This window comes from Pectinophora gossypiella, chromosome 7 (genome assembly GCF_024362695.1).
Source record: "Pectinophora gossypiella chromosome 7, ilPecGoss1.1, whole genome shotgun sequence".
Lineage (NCBI taxonomy): Eukaryota > Metazoa > Arthropoda > Insecta > Lepidoptera > Gelechiidae > Pectinophora > Pectinophora gossypiella.
This window is the reverse complement of record NC_065410.1, coordinates 3,846,341-3,871,138: the sequence shown is the minus strand read 5'-3', so window position 1 is coordinate 3,871,138 and position 24,798 is coordinate 3,846,341. Positions and strand designations below refer to the sequence as shown.

The following is a 24,798-nucleotide window of genomic DNA, read 5'->3' as shown; positions in this document are numbered from 1 at the left end:
TAATAAAGAAAAATGTAACAATAAGTGCGTCATTTCGTCATGTTTTTTTATGACGTCACAGGTTGCTTTTTCACAAAAAATCCAGTAATTCCGTGTTTTGACGTTAGTAAAAAAGTAACTGATTTGACTAGTTGGGAACTACCCTTGTCAATTAGTTCCATTAAATTCCGCTATTGTTTTTATAGCACTCACGCGTGCTTAGAAATTAAATAGAATTTCTGACTCGGACGAGACGACCCCGCTGCTCTTGTCAAGCCCAGACGAGCGTGTTAACCATTGCCTTACATAGCTGGGTCTTCATCCTCATTTCTTTTGCCTTGTGAAATAAATAAAACAATTCATGTTACGATTCAGTCCCTTTTATTCAATGTCATGTAAAAAAAATACAATCACAATTCACTTCAGACGATTCCAAATGAGTGATTGCAATATAAAATCTATAATTAAACTTTATACAAAGCGGTATTCAATATGAGAATTACAATAACCGTCATATCCAGGCACCATTTCTATACATTCCCGTTCATATATTGAAACAACTTTGCATAGGATGAATATAAGTAATAAAGGTCTACCAGGATCTGATGGCATAAAAAAAGTAGAGAAAATATTGATTTTCCTATGATAATGTTAAACTGTCACCTGTCAAGTCAAAGTACGAGTTTTGTCAACAATACTGAGATTTTCCAATGATTCCTTGAAATTATTCTAAATTTCGTAAGAATGTCGAAAAACCTACATCAATCATAAGCAAGCAAGATTGTTTACATTGTTTATTGTAAAGTTAGTGAAGAAGCAGTTGGAGATCAACCTCAATCTTCGATTTTGAAGCGCGTGCAAGAGTTGACCGGTAAGTAGGACTAACACATGTACCCTTTTTTACGGTTTCCCAAGAAACAGGCTCCGCCTAGTTTGGGAACCTCTGTTCATTTGGTTACATTTTTAATATAAGTACCTATCCTACTGTACGTGCCTCATTGTATTGTTTTCTGGTAAGTAATAAAAACATTTTTTTTTCATTTCAACTAGTCTTAATACTTTGTTTCGGTATACTTGAATGTCCATCAATAGGTAAAAAATAAAAAGTATCAAGACGTTTTCATCCAATTGCCAGAGTGTTGCTTAATATAAAAAAAATATTTCCCCATTTGCCATCAGATTCTGGTACTTACACCTATAGCAAGCTACGGTTATGATTTATCTACGCGACAAGTAATATATTTTCTCTTTATACAACACTGAAGAAGTCAGGATTACCTATACGCCCGGAAACTTGAGTTAAGTAACAACACTTAAAACATTTGTTGCCATAATTATAAGTGTACAAGATAAAAAGAAAAGCCGTTACATCAAATCGTAAAAAGACTCGAGCCAATAACGAATTTCAATTATAATACAAACTCGACAAATTGTGCGTGTTATCACTTTTGGCACACTTTATAATCATAATGGTGCTAATTCCTGTAAACACCATCTAATTTTATTTTAAGTTATATCTGTCACTTTCTTATCCGCCGAAAAGGAAAGGGACGGGTAATCGACAAGCATAAAATTTATGGAACACACGTCAATTTTAAGCACAAATCTAAAACAACCGTCTAAAAATTCGCCCAGGTTATTCATTTATTTACTCATTCTTCCTAAAATTAAGAGCTGTCAATCATCCGTCCCTTTCCTTTTCGGCGGATAAGGAAATGACAGGTATAACTTAAAGTAAAATTAAGAGATGTCTGCAGGAATCGGGGCCACTACCTACCTATTTTTTTCACATATATTCCAACCACCTAATGTGTCGTACTTCTGATTGGAATGTCTTATAATTAGACTTTTAGTAAAAAAAAAAAACCTGTGCAAAGTTGTAACAAGTTCGAAATAGTAAACAATACAATTTTGTTTCTGCAACAAGCGAACTTGCGACTAGATAGTAAGTGAAACGACACTTCATTTAGTAACTGATACAGTATAATCGCATTAAAAGCGGAATTCCGTGGTCACTACCTACTCCAACGAGAAATAGGCGTGATCTTATATATGTATGTATTAACCACATTAAAATAACTTCAATACGAAGGCAATTCGTAAAGATTACCGCGTTAAATATAATGTACTTCTCATAAAAAAAAAAACGAAATAAGTACTTCCCAATTTTAGTTCAACAAAATACACAAGTTTAATTAAATTTCAAACTTGGAACAGTAATATTAAGAATTGATAATAAAAGCTTTATAAACCCATTGTAAAATGACGTTTATTTTTATTATTAATACTCGTATTTTTTTCAATGATCTTTGTACGAAATATCAACTTTCAAAATATATTAAGTTGGTTCGATTTTTTTGATGAGAAGTATACCTATTATATCTTGATTAATTTTTGACAAATGATAAATCAAAGAACAGAACAATAGCATACAGCCTTGTTGCGAACGACATGTTATCAACGGGCTTAGCACCAAGCACGCGACTCTTTCTCGACGCGAGAGAGATCATCTGTCTCTTTCTGTACAGTACTGTGAGAGAGTGACGGGTGACGTATGTCGAGGCGAGAAAGAGTCGCGCGCTTACGGTGCTAAGCCCGCAGGACTATGGACTGTTTTGACAGCTGTCAAATTAATATTAATTTGGCGAGTATACCTTATGATTGATTCAAGCAGAAACAAAATGTAACAATTTACTTAACAATAAACTATTGCCACCGCCAACATGAGCAACTAGAACATTTATGAGCATAATTATATTAAAATAAATAATATTCTCCACATAATTATACATAATAATTTATCATAATGGGCAATGGTCAAATATTCACATCTCTATGGTTTATGAGTAAAGGTTATTTTTTCATACAAAATAAAAAATAAAGCACAAATATAATTCCCTGTTTAAAAAGTCTTACAAAACTCTGATCATTGCACTAAGATGTTTAATAAGTATGTTGACTATGCTCATTGAAAACTTACAACTTGTTTAAATAAATGTTTTTTTTTTAAATCAAAATGTGACAAAAAGATTATCAAGCAAACATCATTAACATACGTCTGTAATGGAACAAACTTATACAAGATGCAATGTCATAGTTTATTTTGAGAATGGCAACACGAGAAAAGAAAAAATCGCATCGTGAATAATGTGAGTTCTATGTTACAGTTGCTGGCAATTTTATATGACGGGAACATCATTTATGTTTGTTAGTGACAGCAAAAATCTACGATAAAAACACTTGATTTTTCATATAATAAATGTGACTTTCATCATCATCACCTTTCATCATTTCATTAATCATCAAGTAAAAAAAATACGTAAGACATGGCTGTATGGGCATAGTTCCCTTTGCCTTACCCTTCGGAGAAAACCAAAACAAAAAAAATGTGACTTTTAAAATGTTTTACATGACATTGCACAATATATAAGTTCGAACCGTCAGCCCTATTCATAAGGTACAATATTACAATTTAATCTGATAACACTTACGTTTTTTAGTGTTGCCAAATTAAACTTACTGATATAACGTATTTAAGCTTTACAATAATGGCTCGTGTAAACTGCCTTATAACCTTCCTTTTCTTATGTCCATTCATAATTATTAGGATAATAATGTTTTTAATCGCATTACTATAAAACTATGCGATTTCAACTTTATCATAACATAACAAGAGGTAGTGGTGTATAGTACAGTCATGAGCAATATCATGTACCCAGTTTAGAACCTTGTCGCACTATCATATTTGACATTTAATGAGACTTACGGTTTAATTTGTCAAAAAAGTTAATGTGACACGGTTTCAAAGTGTATACATATTAGTACTCGTGACCGTACATAATGTAGACGACAGGTCGACATGGCAATTCTCTAGTGACGTGACGTTTTCAATATCGATATATTTTTATTATGTATGTAACAAAATGTGAATAAAATAATACCACGTTTTCATTTAAGTTAATATTTATTCATCTGAATCATCTAACGTTAATTTTATTTCTAAAATATTATTCTTAGTTTTCAATTATTTCTGTGTGCGTCAAGCTAGCGGCCTCAAAAAAAAATGGGCACGAAAAAATAATTTGACCATACCAAAAAATAGTACTCTTGTTGAAAAAAATAGTACCTGTTGTAAAAAAAATAGTACCATCACGGTTCTGGATTTATAGCCATGTTTTATTGCACTTGCTAGCTTGACGGTGAGCGAAATTTGGCGAGAGTTAACGACAAGGTCTTTCGCTTTGATTTAAACGCCAAAAAATAGTACCGAAATAGTACTCACCCCCTGCAAAATACCGAAAGTAGTACTTCAACGGTTCCAAAGTTATAAAGGCAGTTCTTTGATCCCGCTAGCTTGACGTTTTGAAAATACCTATTATCTGGGGAACGCTTGCATACTTCAGTTTGTAACTAATCTCAATAAACTCGTATGAAATAGTACTCCCTACCATCATAATTTGGACCTGATTCTCTTTGTAGAAATATGTCAAAAAGTCATTATAACCTATGTCATACATTTATCAAGACAAGTACAGTCGCGAACAAAATTATTACACATGCTCAAGAATGTTGTCAGATTTTAGTATTTTTCCCCATTTTTGGGTAAAAATTGGTGAAGTGCCAGGGTTGTCAGATGAAAGTAATATCATTGTTGAAACTCTTTGAGTTATTCTACAAATACTGCAAATTGTTTATTAACAAACACTTCGATCCGTAACAAATTCAACATGAAGGTATGAATTATAAAATAAAACAGCAGATTAAAAATGTATTATGATGTATTAAAATCACAGATTGTTTTCGATAAGAACTAGACCCATGCAGCCTTTTCTATTAAAATTAGTACATACGGGTGTATGCAATAGGAATTTTTTGTAATAGCAGCACTCTGAAGTGCACAGAAATGGTAGGGTAGACCTCTAAAATGGCAATACTTACGAATAAATTGTGAGGTTATGTAATTGTCTACGTGACTGTATCAACAACAAATGTATGGCATAGGTTATGATGATTTTTTAACATTTCTATAAAGAGAATCGGATCAAAATTATGATGGTAGGGAGTACTATTTCATACGAGTTTATTGACATTAGTTACATACTGAAGTATGCAAGCGTTCCCCAGATAATAGGTATTTTCAAAACGTCAAGCTAGCGGGATCAAAGAACTGCCTTTATAACTTTGGAACCGTTGAAGTATTACTTTCGGTATTTTGCAGGGGGTGAGTACTATTTCGGTACTATTTTTTGGCGTTTAAATCAAAGCGAAAGACCTTGTCGTTAACTCTCGCCAAATTTCGCTCACCGTCAAGCTAGCAAGTGCAATAAAACATGGCTATAAATCCAGAACCGTGATGGTACTAATTTTTTTACAACAGGTACTATTTTTTTCAATAAGAGTACTATTTTTTGGTATGGTCAAATTATTTTTTCGTGTCCATTTTTTTTTTGAGGCCGCTAGCTTGACGCACACTTATTTCTTAGCAAGTATATGTAAAATATAATATAAGATATGTAATATAGTATAATTTTGATTGACGATAAATATTTAGATTAGATTTCTTTTAAACCTATTGTTTTTCTTTTGTGTTAATGTTAATTTCTAATTCAATAAATTATGTGAGCGAGTTTATAATCGATAAAAGCGGTCGATACGGACTCGTGCGACACTAAGACTAAGACGCCGCGGGGACTGTGCGGGTGTGCGGGGCGACCCCGCCTCCGCGGCTCACCTCATGCCCCGATTGCCATGTCGACCTGTCGTCAACTATACATCCACTCCTCACCAGCTATTTAAGTCCCATGTAATATGGGGCAAGCCTATTGCCATGAACCGGGCACAAATCCTGGAAACCAAGTGATATCAATTATCTGTGATCCAAACATGAATTCAATCAAGTCGAATTCAGAGATTCGAACCAAGGGTGCCAAGAGATCCAAGAGGAGCTCGGTGGCGCAGCGGTAAACGCGCTCGGTCTGCGATTGTTGAAGTTAAGCAACTTTCGCAAAGGCCGGTCATAGGATGGGTGACCACAAAAAAAAGTTTTCATCTCGAGCTCCTCCATGCTTCGGAAGGCACGTTAAGCCGTTGGTCCCGGTTGCATTAGCAGTCGTTAACAACCACCAAACCGCACTGGGCCCGCGTGGTGGTTTAAGGCCCGATCTCCCTATCCATCCATAGGGAAAGCCCGTGCCCCAGCAGTGGGGACATTAATGGGCTGATGATGATGAACCAAGGGTATCACGGATTTAAATATTTACTTAAACAATAGATAATGGCCCCGATTCCTGCAGACACCTCCTAATTTTACTTTAAGTTATACCTGTCATTATCTTATCCGCCGAAAAGGAAAGGGACAGATGATTGACAGCTCTTAATTTTAGGAAGAATGAGTAAATGAACGAATAACCCGGGCGAATCAAATAGGTATCTCGCTGGTACGCAAACCGTTTGATGTGTGCTGTTAACTTAATTTAGCCGATGCAATTTTTTTATAAGGTTGTTTCATAAATTTTATGCTTGTCGATTACCCGTCCCTGTCCTTTTCGGCAGATAACAAAATGACAGATATAACTTACTAATACAATTAGATGGTGTTTACAGGAATTAGCACCAATGGCGCCATAATAAAAGGAAGGTGTAAAGGCTGTAAGGTACATTCTAGATGGAGTTAGGATCACCTGCTGCGATGCGTGACTGCCTCGGCGCTCTGTCGCGCCACTCTGAACATACCGTTGGATATCGCTACGACCGGTGAGAATAGTCGTAGGGGATACTCGCTGGGGAAAAGAGAAAATGATAGGAGACACTGACCATAGAATAAGGAATAATAACTACGCATATAGAACGGCAACTCTCCGCTCCCCGTCAGCGACCCCGTGGTCCAGTGGTTGAGCGTTAGGCTCACGATCCGGAGGTCCCGGGTTCGAATCCCGGCGGGGAAATATTACAAACATTGAAGACTTGGACATTAGGTATATCCTCCAACATGATGGATACATGGATGATGGATTGCTAAAGTGGTGAACTGTTATACGTGTATCCATCTTAGGACTTCAATGGACTCTCTGGTTCACGCGTTGGGCACACGATCCGTAGGTCCCGGGTTCGAATTCCGGTGGTAACATATCACAAAAATCATCTTGTCATCCCTAGTTTGGTTAGGACATTACAGGCTGATTACCAGATTGTCCGAAAGATAATCCGTGCTTCGGAAGGCACGTTAAGCCGTTGATCCCGGTTACTGCTTACTCATGTAAGTAGTTACATGAGCCATGTTAGTGGCCTTTGGCGGCTCAATAGTAACCCTGACACCAGGGTTGATGAAGTTGGTAATCCACCTCACAACCCACACGATAGAAGGGACCAGCGGCTGAGCTTGGTTAACCTCACCATCGGTCTTACTTCAGTCTTTAATGGTATGGGCGTCAGACGCTACACACAGGTGAGGTTTGATAACGACATTGTGTAGTGTGAACCATGGTGATTTATTCCTTATTCTATGCCATGGTATAACAAAACCAGGTATGCTCAAAACTGACAGCTAACATTTCAAGGTTAGCCCAGGTGACGTCATCCGACCCTCCGTTGCCATTTTGTAAAAAATAAATTACCCACAACCAATGTTTTTAATGTACTTTGCAAAGCAATTTTGAACTTTTAGTACAAGATTTACTTATAGTTTTAATGATTTTTATATATGTGACAAGTATCATCATCATCAGCCAACGTCCCCACTGTTGGGGCACGGGCCTTCCCAATGGATGGATAGGGAGAACGGGCCTTAAACCATCACACGGGCCCAGTGCGGATTGATGGTTATTAACGACTGCTAATGCAGCCGGGACCAACGGCTTAACGTGCCTTCCGAAGCACGAAGGAGCTCGAGATGAATTTTTTTTTTGTGGTCACCCATCCTATGACCGGCCTTTGCGAAAGTTGCTTAACTTCAACAATCGCAGACCGAGCGCGTGTACCGCTGCGCCACCGAGCTCCTCATGTGACAAGTAATAGTAATTAAATACATTAGTCAGTGATTCACTTAACTTTCAATAATAAAAACGTTCTTGGAATGATGGACATACCAATTTAATGGTAACACTTACGTCATCAAACGGCTAGCAATGGCGGGTTTTCAAAGGATTGAGCGTATCTGGTTTTGTTATACCATGGTATGAACCTTACCTTCCTATCACAGGCGTTGCTTCGTTACCGCTGAGTATAAACACGGGGAAGAAGATGGAGAACACACAACCACTGCAACGAGAACAAATAATATTTGTTAATCATTTTTATTGTCGTTCTAAACCACGAGCTGCTTTCTTTATGCGTTATATGTAATATTAAAAATTGCGCTCACAGATATCAAAATAAAAAAAATGTAAATGTCCTGTAAATGTTTTGTGAATTTGTGTGCAATAAAGTGTTTTTATTATTATTATTATTGTATGTCTTTTTCATATCTCGGGCCTATGGAGGCCCGGACTTTTGGAAGGCGTGCGTGGGGCCGAAGCCAACACGTAGACGCCCCTTAAGACAGTTTAATCTAAATGTGGTGTGACACCAACCGGCGATTATCCCTGTATGCACTATGGGAGTGCACCCAAAGACAATCCCCGGTTCGTGTAGGACTATTGCAGATTATGGGAACAAGTTATTATATCAAGGAGACCACTGAATCAGTACATCAACCTTTTGCACCAACCAAGTTCTAAGTCCTACTTATACAGACAGAATGTCCTGAACATGACCATTGAGTTATATAACAAGCTCAAACTGGCTCAAATTATTAAATGGCAAAAAATTCATAACCTCTCTAACAAAATGGTTAAGTGATTTAGGGTTCTATAGTGTAAAAGAATATATAAACTATAAAGATAAATAATTATATTATTATTAACTGCTGACTATATTGTATTTTGTCATTTTTTAATATTAATTTTGACATGTTAACTTGACACGATATTTTTGTAGATTTAAATTTTAATGTTGTTGATTTAAGAATGTTTTGTATTTTGAATGCATGCCAATTGTTGTGAGATTTATAATATTTTTATTGTAAATGAATATTTGCACGCAAGCAAGCAGGTTGAAAACGCTAAGGACATATTATTACCTATTAAGACCGTTGTACTGTGTTCATGCAAACAAATTATCTATCTATCTATGGTCCAAACACGAAATCAAACTCAAAGTCCAATGCAGTGGTTTAGAGCCAGGGACATTACGACTGCGGTATAAGCCACGCGTTCTTTGAATAGGGCTATCAGATAAAATGACATAGGTATATATAAATTGACATTATTAAATAACACAAAATATTAGTCAGAAATCGATAAGATAACAAGTTGGTACGTAATCCTGATAGTCAAGGTTGAATTTAATCTTAAATCCTGAATAGTGAAGTTCGAACTCAATGATAATTATCGTGGTTACAACGTTTGTAACGCTAATTTTAATAATAATTATATCATATTTAATTGGCTGAAAGATTGTACACCATGCCATTAAATAAATAAAAAATACTCTATTTAATGTAGCAATTTGACTGAGTAGAATACGCACGAAACTATTTTCGTGCGTTGCTACAATGCGTTGGTGCATTCCGGAGAATATTCCCGTTGCTGGCTGACTGCATTTCTTTTTCAAATTGTTCTTCTTGTACAGTCATGAGCAATATAATATACCCACTTTAGAACTCTGTCGCACTGACATATTTGACATTTAGAGAGACTTACAGTTCAATTTGTCAAAAAAGTTAATGTGACATGGTACCAAAGTGTATACATATTAATGCTCGTGACCGTACTCTGGTCTTCCTAAAGGTTAAGTAATAAAGCTCTCCACGTTTCGCGCCTTTTTACTGCCGGGGACGTTCCCAAAGTACGAAATTTCCCGAGAACGGCACAGCACTGTTTAAAATGACATGCCTACAGTTTATACTGGCCATTTTGACATAATAAAGTACAGCAATTCACTCCGTCAAAGGAAAGACGAAACTTGATAAACACGATAGAGCTATTTGCTCTTTTAACATAGTTCTTAAAAAATACAACACTTGATAAGCGGGACAAACGTAAAAACTGCGATCATAGAGTGCTGCTAGGATGTGTTCCACTCAGAGCACCTGACAAAATTGCGTAAATAGCACCTTACTTTTTCAATTTGAGCACCTACGGCTCACTAAAATGATAGGCGTATTCTAGGTATAAGTGACAAAAATACGTCAGGTGCTTAAAGTGGAATAGGTGAAGTGCTATTTTGTCAGGTGCTCTGAATGGAATATGTGAGGTGCTTTTTAGGCAGACAGGTGCTATTTTGTCAGGTGCTCTGAGTGGAATACGTGAGGTGCTATTTTGTCAGGTGCTCTGAGTGGAATATGTAAGGTGCTTTTTAGGCAGACATGTGCTATTTTGTCAGATGCTCTAAGTGGAATACGTGAGGTGCTATTTTGTCTGTTGCTCTGAGGGGAATATGTGAAGTGCTATTTTGTTAAGTGCTTTGAGTAGAATACATCGCTGTTAGTTTAAGCTTTTTTTTTTCTTTTTTTTTTGACGGGACTTATTGTAGATTTGCCGCAGATGGCATTAACTACTTGGCCGGACAAATGGGGAGCGCTGAAGGCTCTCACCCGGTACAACGTTTAAGACAACAGGCCTGAGGGTGCCCAGTTGGGCGCGAACCTCGGCTCAGGGCGTCGTCTGAGAGGAAAAATATTTGAAAGAATTAATCGACCCTAGTGGATCGATAGCGATAAGCGCTGAATGAGGAAAATCGTCGACCACGCCGGCGGGGTCGGTATCGGGGACCATTAGTTTAAGCCTCTGTAACTCTATTATACTTAATATCTTAATAAAAACAACTTACCTTATAATATAAGACTGTGGTATCTGCGTGAGGACAGCTAAAGGCAGCCCGAAGCCCAGGAAATAGGGCCAATTCGTCTCGATGAAGGTGAGACGTTTGTGCAGCTCCCATCCCATGTTGAACCACTTGTATTCAAATGAGTACAGTGAGTAGAGCAGGCACATGTGGACTAGACACAGCAGCTCGCCTATGTAGGTTATAGGGAGCATGCTGACTAACATACTCTGTGGACGAAACAGTGCGAGTTAGTAATGAGACGAGAATAATTTTACCCGACTGCGGCGAAACAAAAAGGAGGGTTATGTGTTTGACTACTATGTATGTGTGTATGCACGTTTGTTCCGACCTAACTTCTAAAGCACCTGTCAGAATTTATCAAATGAGGTGTCTCTAGAAGCGTCTTGATTGTCCGGTGGTTATAGGCCGTAAATATGATAAAACAGAGGACGAAAATGTTTTTTTTCGAAAGTTATATTTTTTTGTGTTGGGTATCAAATGAAAGGGATTAATTTGCACATTTTAAACATGTTCATATTACTAGCTTTTACTTGTGGGTTCTCACGTATTTACTCGATAATTACCTATGAAATAATTACGTTCGATAACATGACGTCTCAGACATGATTAAGATAGATTTTAACGGGTTAAAATAGGTATATTTCTCTGAAATTTTTCCGAATGTTTAGCTGATAGCCGTCATCGTATGCCAATTTGTCGTAAGATTTTTCTTACACAGCATACGAGCACGGCTATCTCCTATCTGTATACCATACATACATTTGGCTTTTGATTAGTATTGCTCAGGTTAACCAGCGCGGGTATAAGTAAGTGGTACAAGTACATAGTGAATACCTGAACTAGAAATAAAGCTTGCACCAACAAACTGAAGAGTGAGTCTGCAATGATCTTGCTGACACTTGACATGAACTGCGGCCGACCTCTTCTGTGCCGGTACGCCGAGTCAGCTATATCCTGGCGAATAACAAAATATTGCAAAATTTTCCATTACATTAAAAAAAAGTGGGAAAAAAAAAATGGAAAATGGAATGGAAATGGTTAAAAATGGAAAGAGGAAGGGGAGGCCTTTGCACCGCCGGTGCCGTCCACAACATAGGTCTCGTGCTGTAGGGCTCCCCAAGTGTTCCGGGCAGCCCTCGGTGGAGGGGGAGGCGCTTGACGCGCTCCCATGGGCGCTGGGCCCCAAAGGGCATCCGCCGGCGGGGACGCGGTTGTGTGCAATTGCGTTCCCGTATCCCCGCCACACGGCGGCAAAGAGGAACACCGTTGGGTTTTAGTGGGTATACCGGGTGGCGACACCCGGGGAGTCCCACATAACCACGTCCCCCCCCCCCCCGGGGGGCGTTGTTGTATGCGTAACGCATTTCCCAACGTCAAAAAAAAAAGGGAGGCCTTTGCCCAGCAGTGGGATCTTGTAGGCTAGATTAGATTGGATTAACATTACAAATTGGTCTAGTGGTTAGAGCGTTAGGCTCACGATCTGGAGGTCCGGGTTCGATTCCCGATGGGGACATGGTCGAAATCACTTTGTGAGACTGTCCTTTGTTTGGTAAGGACTTTTCAGGCTTGAATCACCTGATTGTCCGAAAAAGTAAGATGATTCCGTGCTTCGGAGGGCACGTTAAGCCGTTGGTCCCGGCTATTAGCCGTAAAAACACCTCCACCAACCCGCAGTGGAGCAGCGTGGTGGAGTATGCTCCATACCCCCCTCCGGTTGATTGAGGGGAGGCCTGTGCCCAGCAGTGGGACGTATATAGGCAGTTTATGAACATTACAAATTACACTAAATTGACAGCCAAAATGTTTTTGTCCTGTTGGCAGGTAATTCATCTATCCTTCTTTACACAATCCATTCACACCTTTTGGGGTCGTCCCCTACCCCTATATCCATCCACATTCATACTCATAACTTTCTTCGTTATATGCCTTTCATCCTTCCTCATTACATGCCCATACCATGCCAACCTGTTGCTCCTCAATTTCTCAGTGACCGACCAGCACAACTTTATTTTAGTAAATTAACTGTTATTAATAATATTTATTATCACAAATGCTCCATGGTACATTACCAATAGCAGATTACACAAAGAGTTGGGAATCCCAACAGTAAGTGAAGCTGCTCTTACAAAAACAGAATAACAGCCCATCCTAATATACTGGCCAGGCCGCTCATGGATGAGCACACACAACTAAGACTAAGAAGGAGGCTGAGTCAGGATCTAGCCAACTAAGGCCCAAAATAGGAAGCGACACTGGTCCCTTACCTAAAATGATACCTATACACCACAAGTGCTTATTATCCAAGGATGATAGATTGCGCGCAAAAAAGGGAAAAAAAAAAAAAGTGAAATAAAAGTAATACTCACTTGAAACCATAAACTATTAACAAGCTTGCTTAGCAAGAAAAGTGGAAGCACCCATATCATACGGAACGTCATGGACAGGAACGGTTGCATCCAGCCCCACACATTATGGGCCACACCGGGATTATGCCCAAACACCACCGTCACTAAGTACTTCACCGCCGGCAACAGTGCATACTCAAACACTAATATACTAAGTAGAAATATAAAACCGTTCAGGATACATGACTGTAACACCCTTGTAAGTACTTTTGATTCCCTGAAATGGAAAAATTATGTGTTAATATTATTTAGTAGTGTTCTTATTAAATACATACATACTTTTAATAAAAAAAAATACAGGTTAAATTTGAATTTAGAAAATTTATATCTTATAATATCCACTGTAAAATGACATTATTTTTTTATTCCTAATACTCAAATTTACGGAAAATCCTTATGAAACATAAACTTGTGAGGTGTGTTGATTTTGATGACAAGTGTATAATGTTGCACAATGAAAACCTTCCTTTTTGAAAAATCATATTTGGATTCGATTTTTGTTAACAAAACCTTGCAATAGGCATGCTAGATTCAATCCTGGTCAAATTTGTAGTCTCTATGTATTTTACCCAGAGTGAAATTAATTAAATGAAATAGAGAATATTATTTGCAAGGTAAGTGTGATCCTTAATCCTTATCATCAGGTGAGATTGTGGTGAAACACAAGCCTATATTATTTAAAAAAAGAATGTGTTTTTTCAAAACAGTTGCATTTATATGGTTCTCAGTATAAGGCATTATACTAGTACTTTAATTACAATATTAAAGTACCTACCTAATTATCATTAATAGTTCCACAGCACATTATGACAAACTAAGTCAACAAGCTATGAACAACATAATTGACTTATGATCGCTTAGTCATTGTAAATGACATGAGACAGCAATAAAAATAGTTTATTTTAAAATGCTGTTGGCATACTAATTTACTTGCCTAACAAGATTTTCTTTGTTTTGCTTACCTTGAAGTTGCTACCTACTTGCTTTCTATTCTTATTATAACTAAACATGGCTTGAAAGTGGTGAAGGCATACAAGTTACGCTACCATATTAACAGTAATAGGAAATCAGTGTTATACAGTACTGTAAAACAATAATGTATCCTTGAATACTTCTGCTTGTATCCTCAACCAATTACAAGGTCTTATCTTAGACAATATATCCACACAAAAGAAATATTTGTAGCATTATGTTACAAGGAAAGTCCTTTAGGGCAAAATACCTGAGAGTTTTTAAAGTCCAACTATTGTTTGAGCTCTGAACAATAAAGTTGCAACTACTCTTTGTGTAGAATTCATTATTAGCATTTACCTTGAAACTTTATGGCTTGAATTAATTAAGCATAACCAATTTTTTACCTGAATACTAATTATTTAGTCATAAAATTATTGTATTGTTTTAATTACAAATGCAAGTATAATCAAGTTGCTTAATTCAATTTCAATGAGCCACAGCTAATTAAATAACACGTGAAAAATGTTGAGGTTAATAAAATATTGATAAAACATACTGTTTAACTTTTGGCTGCTTCTGTTTATTTTTTGGATTATCAGGTTCTACCAGGGGTGATCGACTCAGCGCCCTTTCATTGATTTCTTTATCTAAATATAGCAGCACTGTCACACCTCGCAAGCTGTCTATAAAGCCTTTGATAAGCGACACAGAAAAATTCTGGAACAAAAATAACATTATCATTATCACTATCAGTAAGTAAAAAAATTGGACCTTTGAACAAAGAAAATTACGCAAACTTAACTCACTCGCACGCTTTCCATAGTATAACTTGGTCTGTTATCTACTAGTTCATTGTTCACTACAACGCGTATTGAACTCGTAAGTCACATCATTGAACGTAATTTGGTTTGAATTGTAATTTTTACTCAAAAATATTTTCTTTCTTCCACGATTTGACAGTTTGACAAATTATCAAGTGTTGCAAACAATAAATATTATTAATTCCAATCACAAGATTATAGAAAATACAAGTATGGTAAAAAGAGTTAAACCTACAGAATAAAAATGTACTTGTCTCTTTTTAACTCAAAAACAATGAATTAATTTGAAAGAAAGAAACGTAGTTATTCACTGTGGTAACTTTGGTTTATAACTGTCACGTCTGCGTTTCTGTTACACAATTATGGCATTAATGATTTATGAGAGAAAATTGCAAGCTTATTTGGGTGTATAATGTTATTTCTTTTTAATAATGTTGATGCACTCTTATTATGTGAATAAAACGTTTGGATAACCCATAGTGATGCGATTAAACATATTTTATCGATATATCGATACGTATATATTTTATTTCCTTTCAATTTTTAATGTTTAAGATTTTTTTAAGGGAATCTGCTGATTTGATTTGCCCTTGAGAAATGACAGTACTGGGTTATTACACTTAAATCTATGCTTAAATAAAAAAATGTTTTTACTGTTTAGTACGGCTTTGGTCTGTAAGGCTGGAAATAGGTTATTCAGTAAAATTAATAAAGATTACTACTAATTGCTAAGGGAAAGATGAAATGTAACGAAGATATAACTATTCTCAGTTTGAACATAAATCTTGAAATTCATAAACGGTTTAAACTGAGTCAACTGGTGGCTAATTGTTACCATTGGACTTGTCGAATAACGACATTATTAAAAGTGTTTACATAATACTAACTAATATTATGTACCAATGAAGTAATAGCTTAACTTACACAATGAACCCTTCATAAAAACATGTTGATAAATATTGTCGTCGTCGTCGTAGTCGAGAAAAATAAAACCACATCTCTATACAGTGTGTTTGTTTGTCTCTTTCATCTGTTTGTGACGTTTTGGTACTTGAAGAAGTTTACGAATTTATTTTGATTTTGATATTCAAAAACAAATCCATTTATATAATTAACCGATGTGCCTAGGAAGTAACTAAGATGGATAATGTGTTCATTCTCAATAATTTAGGGTAAGTTCGTAGTTACATAAATGTTTTAACACGTAATTCGCGAACGTAAGCATGAGTTTTGCTTGACCTCTTTACGATAAAGAATCTGCGTTTCTATGTAAAATGTTGCGAAATTGGACACTTATTTCCACATATCGAGGGTTATAGTTGCCGTGTTATTGAATATGGAAATTAGGGAACCTGTTTTAGCGCTATAAACGATGGAAATCGTAATATGTCGGAAGTAAACTTAAGGACGTTACAGTCTTGATTGTATCATTTTACGCTGCGCTGTTCGGCCTTTTAGAAAGTTTCTTTGTACTGTCCTGGCTCAAAGACTGTCTAGAATTTTAATATGCAACTTATTTTCATAATGACTAGGTAGATGTAATAAGTAGGTAGCTAGATTTTGCATCATAATTTGTGGATCTACCTACTAAGAACATAGCAGCATACCTACTGCAGTTAGTCTATTTACCACACCATTTAAAATTGTTTGTGGTCAAACGCAAGCCTACTTATTTAAAAAGAAAAACATTCATGTCTTTAAATAAAAAAAAAACTTAAATGTCAACTTATTTTTTTAATGTTTTATGGCTGGATTGCCTTTCCCTCCCTTTTCCATTTGCATATTTAAAAAAATATATAATAAAAATAATGTCCTTCAATGACAAAAAAAAATGCAGCCTTTTTGTCCACTCAACATGCAATATTTTCCATATAAGCTTTAATTTTTGCAAAAGGACATTATGCACTATCCAGTTATTCACACTAGATTGCCTTCATATAATATAAATTGTGTTTCATGGCTGAATGGATTTTAATACCTATAATATTATATTCATGCATAAATACATTGGAATTTGTTTATATTCAGATATGATTTCCGTCTAGCTTGTATGTGTTAATGTCACAGTCACAGGTCAAGTGATAAATCTTAAGACAGTATACAAGCTCTCAATTAACAAAGCTACAATTTATTATGCTTGTTTAATTTCAATGTTTCTACAGTACCTAGTAAGTAAATACTGTTTTTAGAACCTTTTATGTTAAGGATTTGACTAGTTAACAAAGAATGTTGTTATATTACCAAATCCTTTTTGGATATTTTTACCATTGTATTATATGAAAGAATTGTGTCAATAAGGACAGTAAATAACACTTTACTTTTTGTAATTTATTGCAATATTACAAAATAAAATTTATTTTTATACCTTCACTAAGTTCTAAATATGTAATTTATTCCAAAAACCTTACATTTAGCTACATTTTGTCCATACACAAAGACCCCACGGTCACATTTACATTCAATTAAAAAAAAAAACAATTGATCATCATTAACTTGGAACACACATTAACAATATGTCCATCAAGTGGACAAAGTTCAGAGACTATATACATACGTATTGACTTAACCGCACGCGTCACGGCGCGCGGGCCGCGGGCAGTCTGTGAGCGCCAGCGACGCCAACCGCGCGTACCGGCGCACGCGCATGTTACACTGTGACGTAGTGGAATGATTTAAAAAATATAAATTAAAAAAATTGTGTCAAAATGAAAGTGGAAAAGGAAACGTTGGCCGGTCCAGTGGACTCAAAGCCCATTATCTCCGACAGGAAGGGGAGTTTGAAGGTGACCATTACTCCGGCGCAGCACAAGACCCTCACACACTTGCCCAAGCGGCCGCCAGTTGACCTGGCCTTTACTGACCTGACCTACAGGGTCCAGGAGGGAAGAAAGAGCAGTAAGTATTTTTTTTTTACTCCATAGTTACAAAAAAAACATTAATATTTTCAATGAGCATGAGTGGACTAAGTCCTGAACAGTCTTTTTCCTGACTACCCCGTAAAGGAATCTTATAAAACCGCGTAAAAAATAACTTACGACGATCTACAGATAATATAATCTCCTAAGTAGGTACAATATAAAACAAATATATGTTAAAAGTCATTTATTTATACTTAACATAATATGATTATTTTGGTATTGTGCCAACCACTTTACAAAGTAATCACAATTCATTGTATACCCAAGAAAATATAATACATACACCCTACACATACCTCTAACTACAACATATTTTCATACATATTCACAAGATTTCCTTTATCAGAGACAAAAGGAATCCTCTCCAAACAAAGAAATAATTTTATAACACGCAATACATTTAATGGACTTTGATTTTTCTATTAAATAGTTACCTACCTATGTATTTAATTGACGTAACATCCGTATGTATTGGACGAATTCGTTTTAAAAACGAGTTATTATTTCTTGTTGAATAACTTATAAAATCGACAGAATCTAATTTGATTTAATAATCGTATAAAAAATACGAGGTTTTTATCACATAATTTTGATATATAATACGTATATACACATTATTACATACATACATAAACTCACGCCTATTACCCACCGGGGTAAGCAGGCACTATAGAATTCCATTTGCTTCGATCCTGATACTTCTCTTGCTTCCGTCATTCATCAATCGTTTCGTACACGCGCGCCGCGCCGGTTCAGGTTGTATATCATTACCTGCTACATAAACTTATATCGCGCCCGTAATCCCGTCATCATAAGGCAATTTGAAGTCAGTTCTGATAGGGATACCTATAGGTATCAAAATATAACTGATGGACAGTTAGTCACTTTCAAACGAATCACTTTGTGATCCCTAGTTTGACTAGGACATTACAGGCTGATCATCTGATACGTGGAGGCTGGAGTGGAACATGTTCGACGGCACAAATTCGGACCTTATTCAGGATCCCTCGCGGAGGGTCCCTGGCTTTGACTCCAAGCGAAAAATCTGGACACGACTGAACCGGTGTAGGGTAAGGTGGTGCAGGGGTGCGCACTTAAAGTTCAATTAGTTCTAAAAATAAAACAAAAGCAATTAGGAAAATCAACTCTATTAAATATTATACAGTAACTAATAGACTATTATTTGGAATATATTATTTTCATCTATAATAATTATCTTTGGACGTATTTCAATTAAAACACAAAATGAGATTTGCGCACTCTTACACTCAGGTGTGTGTAAGAGTGCGCTATGAGACGGATAAGAGTGCGCAGTTTATTTGTCCACGCAAAAGTCACATATGTAAGCTCCTACGCCTGTATACGCTGTACATTTTTCATGCCACCAGTTTTTGCATCCGGAGCACTCAATCCAGTCTTCATCAATAGGTTTTTTATATATTACGTCGCACCCTCCAGATTTCCACTTTTTTATTTTGGGAGCATTCTTAGGCTTTTTAGGCGTCTTAAAATCTAATCGAGGCTTTTTTGGTTTTTTGTTCTACTTTTATCGGAAATGTAAGATCATATCTTCCTGATTTGGTTGCAATTGAAGTTCTGAGCAACCTCTTTCTTAAAGTAGATACCGCAATTCCAAGAGATTTAGCAACCAATCTCTTACTTCACCTCCATTGACGCGTTTACGAGCTTCTTCTTTCTAATAACGAAAGTGGTCAATTTTGTCGGTCAGTTTTCCTTTATCTTCTGGTAATGCTGCAAGTCAATAAAAATTGCATAAAAATTAGAAATCACTAAAATATCCACCGTAGTGTAAGAGTACGCACGCGCCATCTTACACATCCTCGTAGTGCGCACTCTTACATTTTTTCTCAAATCGCAGTAATGACTTTACTAGCACCATCTCTGCGCAGCGATTATAATTATTTCTTTCGAGCTGCAAGTTCACAGGTTAGGTTGTTTAATAATTGTAATCAAATACTTGTAGTGGGTTGTTTTTTGAAACAATCACACATTGAAATACTTGATATTTAACATAAAAAGCATTAAAAAACTTCGGGCTTACCTGAGAGACACAGTTTTCACTCAATCGCGATTATTTTTGGGGAGCGTAAACCGGCATAGTAGGTGTTCAAAACATGATTGAAATTAGCAGCAAATATCTTTCAGTTTTTGCACAGAGCCATATGCGCACTCTTATCGCCTGCGCACTCTTGCACCACCTTACCCTAGGACCGACTATGGAAAGTCAAACCATCACCTATGTAAATGGGGGCTTAAAGGAGTCAGTCACCATACTGTGAATGTGGTCACCCGGACCAAACCATATCTCACATAGTGAACGAGTGCCCTCTGCACCGGTTCCCAGGTGGTATGGCCGAGCTGCATTGTGTGACGGATGCAGCAGAGACTTGGTTAAGGGAGCTTAAGCTGGATATTTGATCCAAGCAGGATATTTGTCTGCCATACGCAATAATAATAATAACCTGATAGTCCGAAAGTAAGATGACCCGTGCTTCGGAAGGCACGTTAAGCCGTTGGTCCCGGTCACTACTTACTGACGTAAGTAGTCGTTACATGAGTCATGTCAGGGGCTTTGGCGGCTCAATAATAACTCTGACACCAGGGTTGATGAGGTTGGTATTTCGCCTCACAACTCACAAGATAAGCAGAAGAAGTGATGCATCTTCCGTCACTCGTCGTTAAAAGGATTCAAGGATATAGTTAACTGTCGCCCATTATATAATTTTATGTATACATGTATAATGTTTTGGAGTCAAGCTTGTCATTTCTTACTCTTTGTGTGTCGCATAGCGCTCAAGCGTCAAAAGGAAAAACTTTATCGACAAGGGCCCTATGAACCTCGTTAATAAGCAGTTTGAGTTATAGAGTCCACTATTTAAGTTGCTACGCTTCACTATCATCGATCCACTGGTTAATAACTGGTATGCCATCCAATTGATATCTAATGACGTCTGGTAAATTAATTAACAGAACTTTAATGATTGAATATCTAATAAGTCCAACGGTCGGGAACTGACGTGGTCGGAGAACTACCACATTGACAGTATTATCGTGAGCCTGTACGTCTGTAACATAAATTCGTGACTATATCCTAATGGGTTAGTCAGAGATACATCCATTGAGGAGCTCGGTGCCGCAGCGGTAAACGCGCTCGGTCTGCGATTGTTGAAGTAAAGAAACTTTCGCAGAGGCCGGTCATAGGATGGATGATCACAAAAAAAAAAGTTTTCATCTCGAGCTCCTCCGTGCTTCGGAAGGCACGTTAAGCCGTTGGTCCCGGCTGCATTAGCAGTCGTTAATAACCACCAATCCGCACTGGGCCCGCGTGGTGGTTTAAGGCCCGATCTCCCTATCCCTATGTCTGAGAGGGGCCGCTGGTGGGGAGCGGAGAGATGTTTAAACGTAGTATTATTCCTTATTTTATGTCTATACATCGAGAAGTAGGGTACGATGTCTCGAAAAAATCCCCTGATCGCTCAAGGTAGGGGTAAAGGACCTAGAGGGTACAATCTTTAAGAGCCGAATGTTTGTACGGCAATGACGTGTCCGACGACCTTACATATATTTCCTACTCGACATCGGAACCTTGGCTGGCTGATTTCGCGTTGTCGCAAATTTCGGTCTTATATCAAGACTACTTGTTGCCCGCGACATACAAAGTTTAATGAAAACGGCTGGGTATATCTACCGCGCCGCGCGCGTTGCGAATTATATAGCGAATGTTATCTACGTAGATACTCGTAAAGCGTGCCGCGAGGGCAGGGCTTGAAATATATTTCAATTAAAAATACTTCTTCGCAATAATATTGCACCTATAATTTTTTATCTATAAATTACTGTCTTATTTTATGTTATCAAAAGTAAGATAATGATATGCTCATTCAATAGATAAACCTTCTCTTGAAATCATATTTGGATTAGATTAATTAGCAACAATCGATGCATAGAGTGTATGTACGACATACAGTAAGTTTAACGACGCAAATGATATAAAAAAACCGTTGTCTATAATTGTTTAACCGCGGCTAATAGGGCTGGGTTTTCCCTTTGTCCAAGGAATGCTACACCATCCGCATCTAGCAAGAATATTCTCATGGCGTGGATTATATTATTATACATAAGTATATACTAAGTTAACTACTGTTTTTATCTCTGTAGACTTGGATAGCCTAGTTTTTTTATGTATAATGTATATACCTAAGCGCGAAATGTCACTTACTGATTAGTCACGTAATCTCAGAAACTCAAAAATGCTAGGAGTCTCATACATGGGGTTTCCTTATAGGACGTAAGTGTTCACTACCACCTTACACGTAAAAATTAAACCAGGGATGAACGTGGGTTTAAGTAATTGAAAGCCAAGCCAAGTTCAGTCGAATTGTATAATGAATGGATTCAATTTTGCTTGGCTGTCAAATACTTAAACCCACGTTCATCCCTTGTTTATTTTTTATTTTTAAGGTGGTAAGACTTTAAACTAAGAAGGGATTTTGCGAAACGCTACCCGCAAGGGGTTAAAAAAGGGTTGAAATTTCTATGAAACTGTCTCATTGTTAAAATTAGAATTAACGGTCTCTGTGGTCCAGTGGTTGAGCGTTGTGCTCACGATCCGGAGGTCCCGGGTTTGAATCCCGGTGGGGACATATCACAAAAATCACTTTGTGATCCCTAGTTTGGTTAGGACATTACAGGCTGATCACCTGATTGTCCTAAAAGTAAAAGGATCCGTGCTTCGGAAGGCACGTTAAGCCGTTGGTCCCGGTTATTACTTACTGATGTAAGTACGTAGTCGTTACATGATTCATGTCAGGGGCCTTTGGCGGCTCAGTAATAACCCTGACACCAGGGTTGATGGGGTTGGTAATTCACCTCACAATCCACACGATAGAAGAAGAAGAATTAGAATTTTGACGAGGACGATGCCGTGAGCGGACAGCTAGTCAATTATAGATTAAAAATTCAAATATTAATTGTACTTATCATATCGTATGTAGGTACTTCTATTAATAACTTTTCTAATATAATATTGCGTTGTTTGACTTGCTCTTCAGTTCGCCACATAATTGTTATTGTCAATAGCATATTAAATATACCTTGTTAATGTTTCCACTTGCGTTTTTTGTTAAAAGCGTTAGACACCTGTCTAGTTTCCAACTAGTCAAATCAGTTAATTTTTACTACGTAAACATCAAAACACGAAATTACTATGGAATTTGTATGAAAAAGCACACTGTGACATCATACAAAACGTGACAAAATGTCGCACTCATTATACCATTTTTCTTTATATTAAAATACATAAATAAGTTAAATAGAAATAAGAAAAAGTTTTTTGTCACCTTTAGATCTGTCTTTGTTTAGTAATCAGAAACTTATTATTACATTTTTCTTTATGTTATGTTATGTTATGTTAGTGGGCTCTGTTTTCCGCATTTAGACTCTAAGATGGCCCATTATGCGTGTAATTGTTGACTACGTAAGCCAACCTATCTCCTTCCAGAAGCTCAGAAGCCTCCTGGGGTTTTCACAGGCTTCGCGGAGCGACCCCATTCCTTTGAGGATTTTTACCCGTTGTGCTGACACTCCCGTGCATTCCAGGATTACATGGGGGGCAGTTTCTTCTGCTACATTTTTCTTTATTTAAAATACATAAATAAGTTAAATAAAAAAAAGGAAACGGTTTTTGTTTCCTTTAGATCTGTCTTTCGTAATTAGAATTTTATAATTTATCTTTGACCTAGGAAACTACACAATTCAGATGTTTGTTATTATATTAAAGTAAAGGCAAATGTCGTGTTTCATTGCTTATTCATTCTTAAAGTCGTAAAGTATTCGGTTAGGATTTTTCTACGTGAATTTGTTTGGTAGGTTAGGTTAGGTATATATAACTATGCCAATGTGAAATGATAAGTGACGAATACAAATAAATAATTTTAGGTCAATGAACTAGTCAATGTAGCGTCTTAATAATAATTCTAGCGTCATTCTTAAACAAAAAGTAAAAAAAATAATACTTAATAATAAAATTGCAATTTAATTTTCCGTCACGTTTTTGATGATGATATATAGTTATTTATAATTAGAATACATTCGACGACTCTACAATTCTACATATCTCTACGTTCTGTTCGAAAGTTTATACGATTACCTATAATTCGAAATTTAAAAAGCTTTACCTCGCTTGAAGACTGTAGGGTAAAAGTACATATTTCTGTCACTCAAATTACTTCCCTATAAATCTATATTTGTAACGCTTGTAATCACCTGTCATTCTTGATAATTTTGACGTCATATGACAGATATATACTACATAGGTACATACTACATACTTACTCACGTCCGTATCCCCTAACAGGGTGGGGGTTCTACTGAGCGAAGTCCTAAGGTGGATATGAACTGAAACTCAAAAAATCAAAAATATCTGTAGGTTTTCATTAGGTAACATAGTTACACTGAATCGTCAATTTTTACATAGATATATTTTTTGTTGAGCGTCTCATCCGCCTAAAACTACTGCAGCTTCTCACAACCAGTATAGCCGGGGAAAAGTAGCTACAAGAAAAAGCTCGGCAGAGGTCCCAAGATGTTCTTATGCTGAACCTTATGGTGACAATGGGATGGTCATGTTAGAAAAGACACATCCCTCTTGTAGGGAATTTCGACATGTTCGGCAAGAGATGCAGTTGAACATGTTCTGTTTTTAATTACTTCCCAGGATAGTATAGAAGCTAAAAAGCATTAAATGAAACAAGTAACTATTATTAGTATCATCTACCACGTTCCAATAATCTTTATCAATAACCTTAAACCAAAAGC

The 24,798-nt window shown here is 36.8% G+C and overlaps 3 protein-coding genes across 6 annotated transcripts in view; 2 read left to right on the top strand and 1 right to left on the bottom strand.

Annotated features, from left to right (window-relative positions):
- LOC126368190 (equilibrative nucleoside transporter 3) overlaps positions 1-24,798 on the top strand; it is a 418,002-nt gene that overhangs the window by 15,335 nt on the left and 377,869 nt on the right. The gene's annotated exons all lie outside the window — the stretch shown is intronic.
- LOC126368218 (etoposide-induced protein 2.4) lies at positions 344-15,186 on the bottom strand. Its single transcript, XM_050012122.1, has 7 exons — positions 15,029-15,186; positions 14,779-14,939; positions 13,230-13,485; positions 11,698-11,817; positions 10,846-11,069; positions 8,164-8,235; positions 344-6,758 (listed from the first exon to the last, which is right to left on the bottom strand). Exons 1-7 carry the CDS (start codon positions 15,041-15,043, stop codon positions 6,656-6,658), a joined length of 951 nt encoding a protein of 316 aa, XP_049868079.1. The 5' UTR covers positions 15,044-15,186; the 3' UTR covers positions 344-6,655.
- The window catches only part of LOC126368171 (ATP-binding cassette sub-family G member 1), a 53,646-nt gene continuing 44,913 nt past the window's right edge, over positions 16,066-24,798 (top strand). The window contains exons 1-2 of one of the 2 annotated variants that reach the window (XM_050012060.1): positions 16,066-16,215; positions 17,811-17,938. In XM_050012060.1, coding sequence (XP_049868017.1) covers positions 16,184-16,215; positions 17,811-17,938 — 160 coding nt within the window. In that variant the 5' untranslated portion in view covers positions 16,066-16,183. Of the gene's footprint in view, positions 16,216-17,631; positions 17,939-24,798 lie in introns of those variants that run through there. The other variant, XM_050012059.1, reaches the window with a different exon arrangement.

Excerpts from the sequence above, each read along its gene's own strand:
- LOC126368218 (XM_050012122.1), bottom strand. Across the intron at positions 13,486-14,778 it reads AAGCAGCCAAAAGTTAAACA|GGAATCAAAAGTACTTACAA; the intron begins GTATGTTTTATC and ends TTTCCATTTCAG. Across the intron at positions 8,236-10,845 it reads CCACAGTCTTATATTATAAG|TGGTTGTGTGTTCTCCATCT; the intron begins GTAAGTTGTTTT and ends TTCTCGTTGCAG.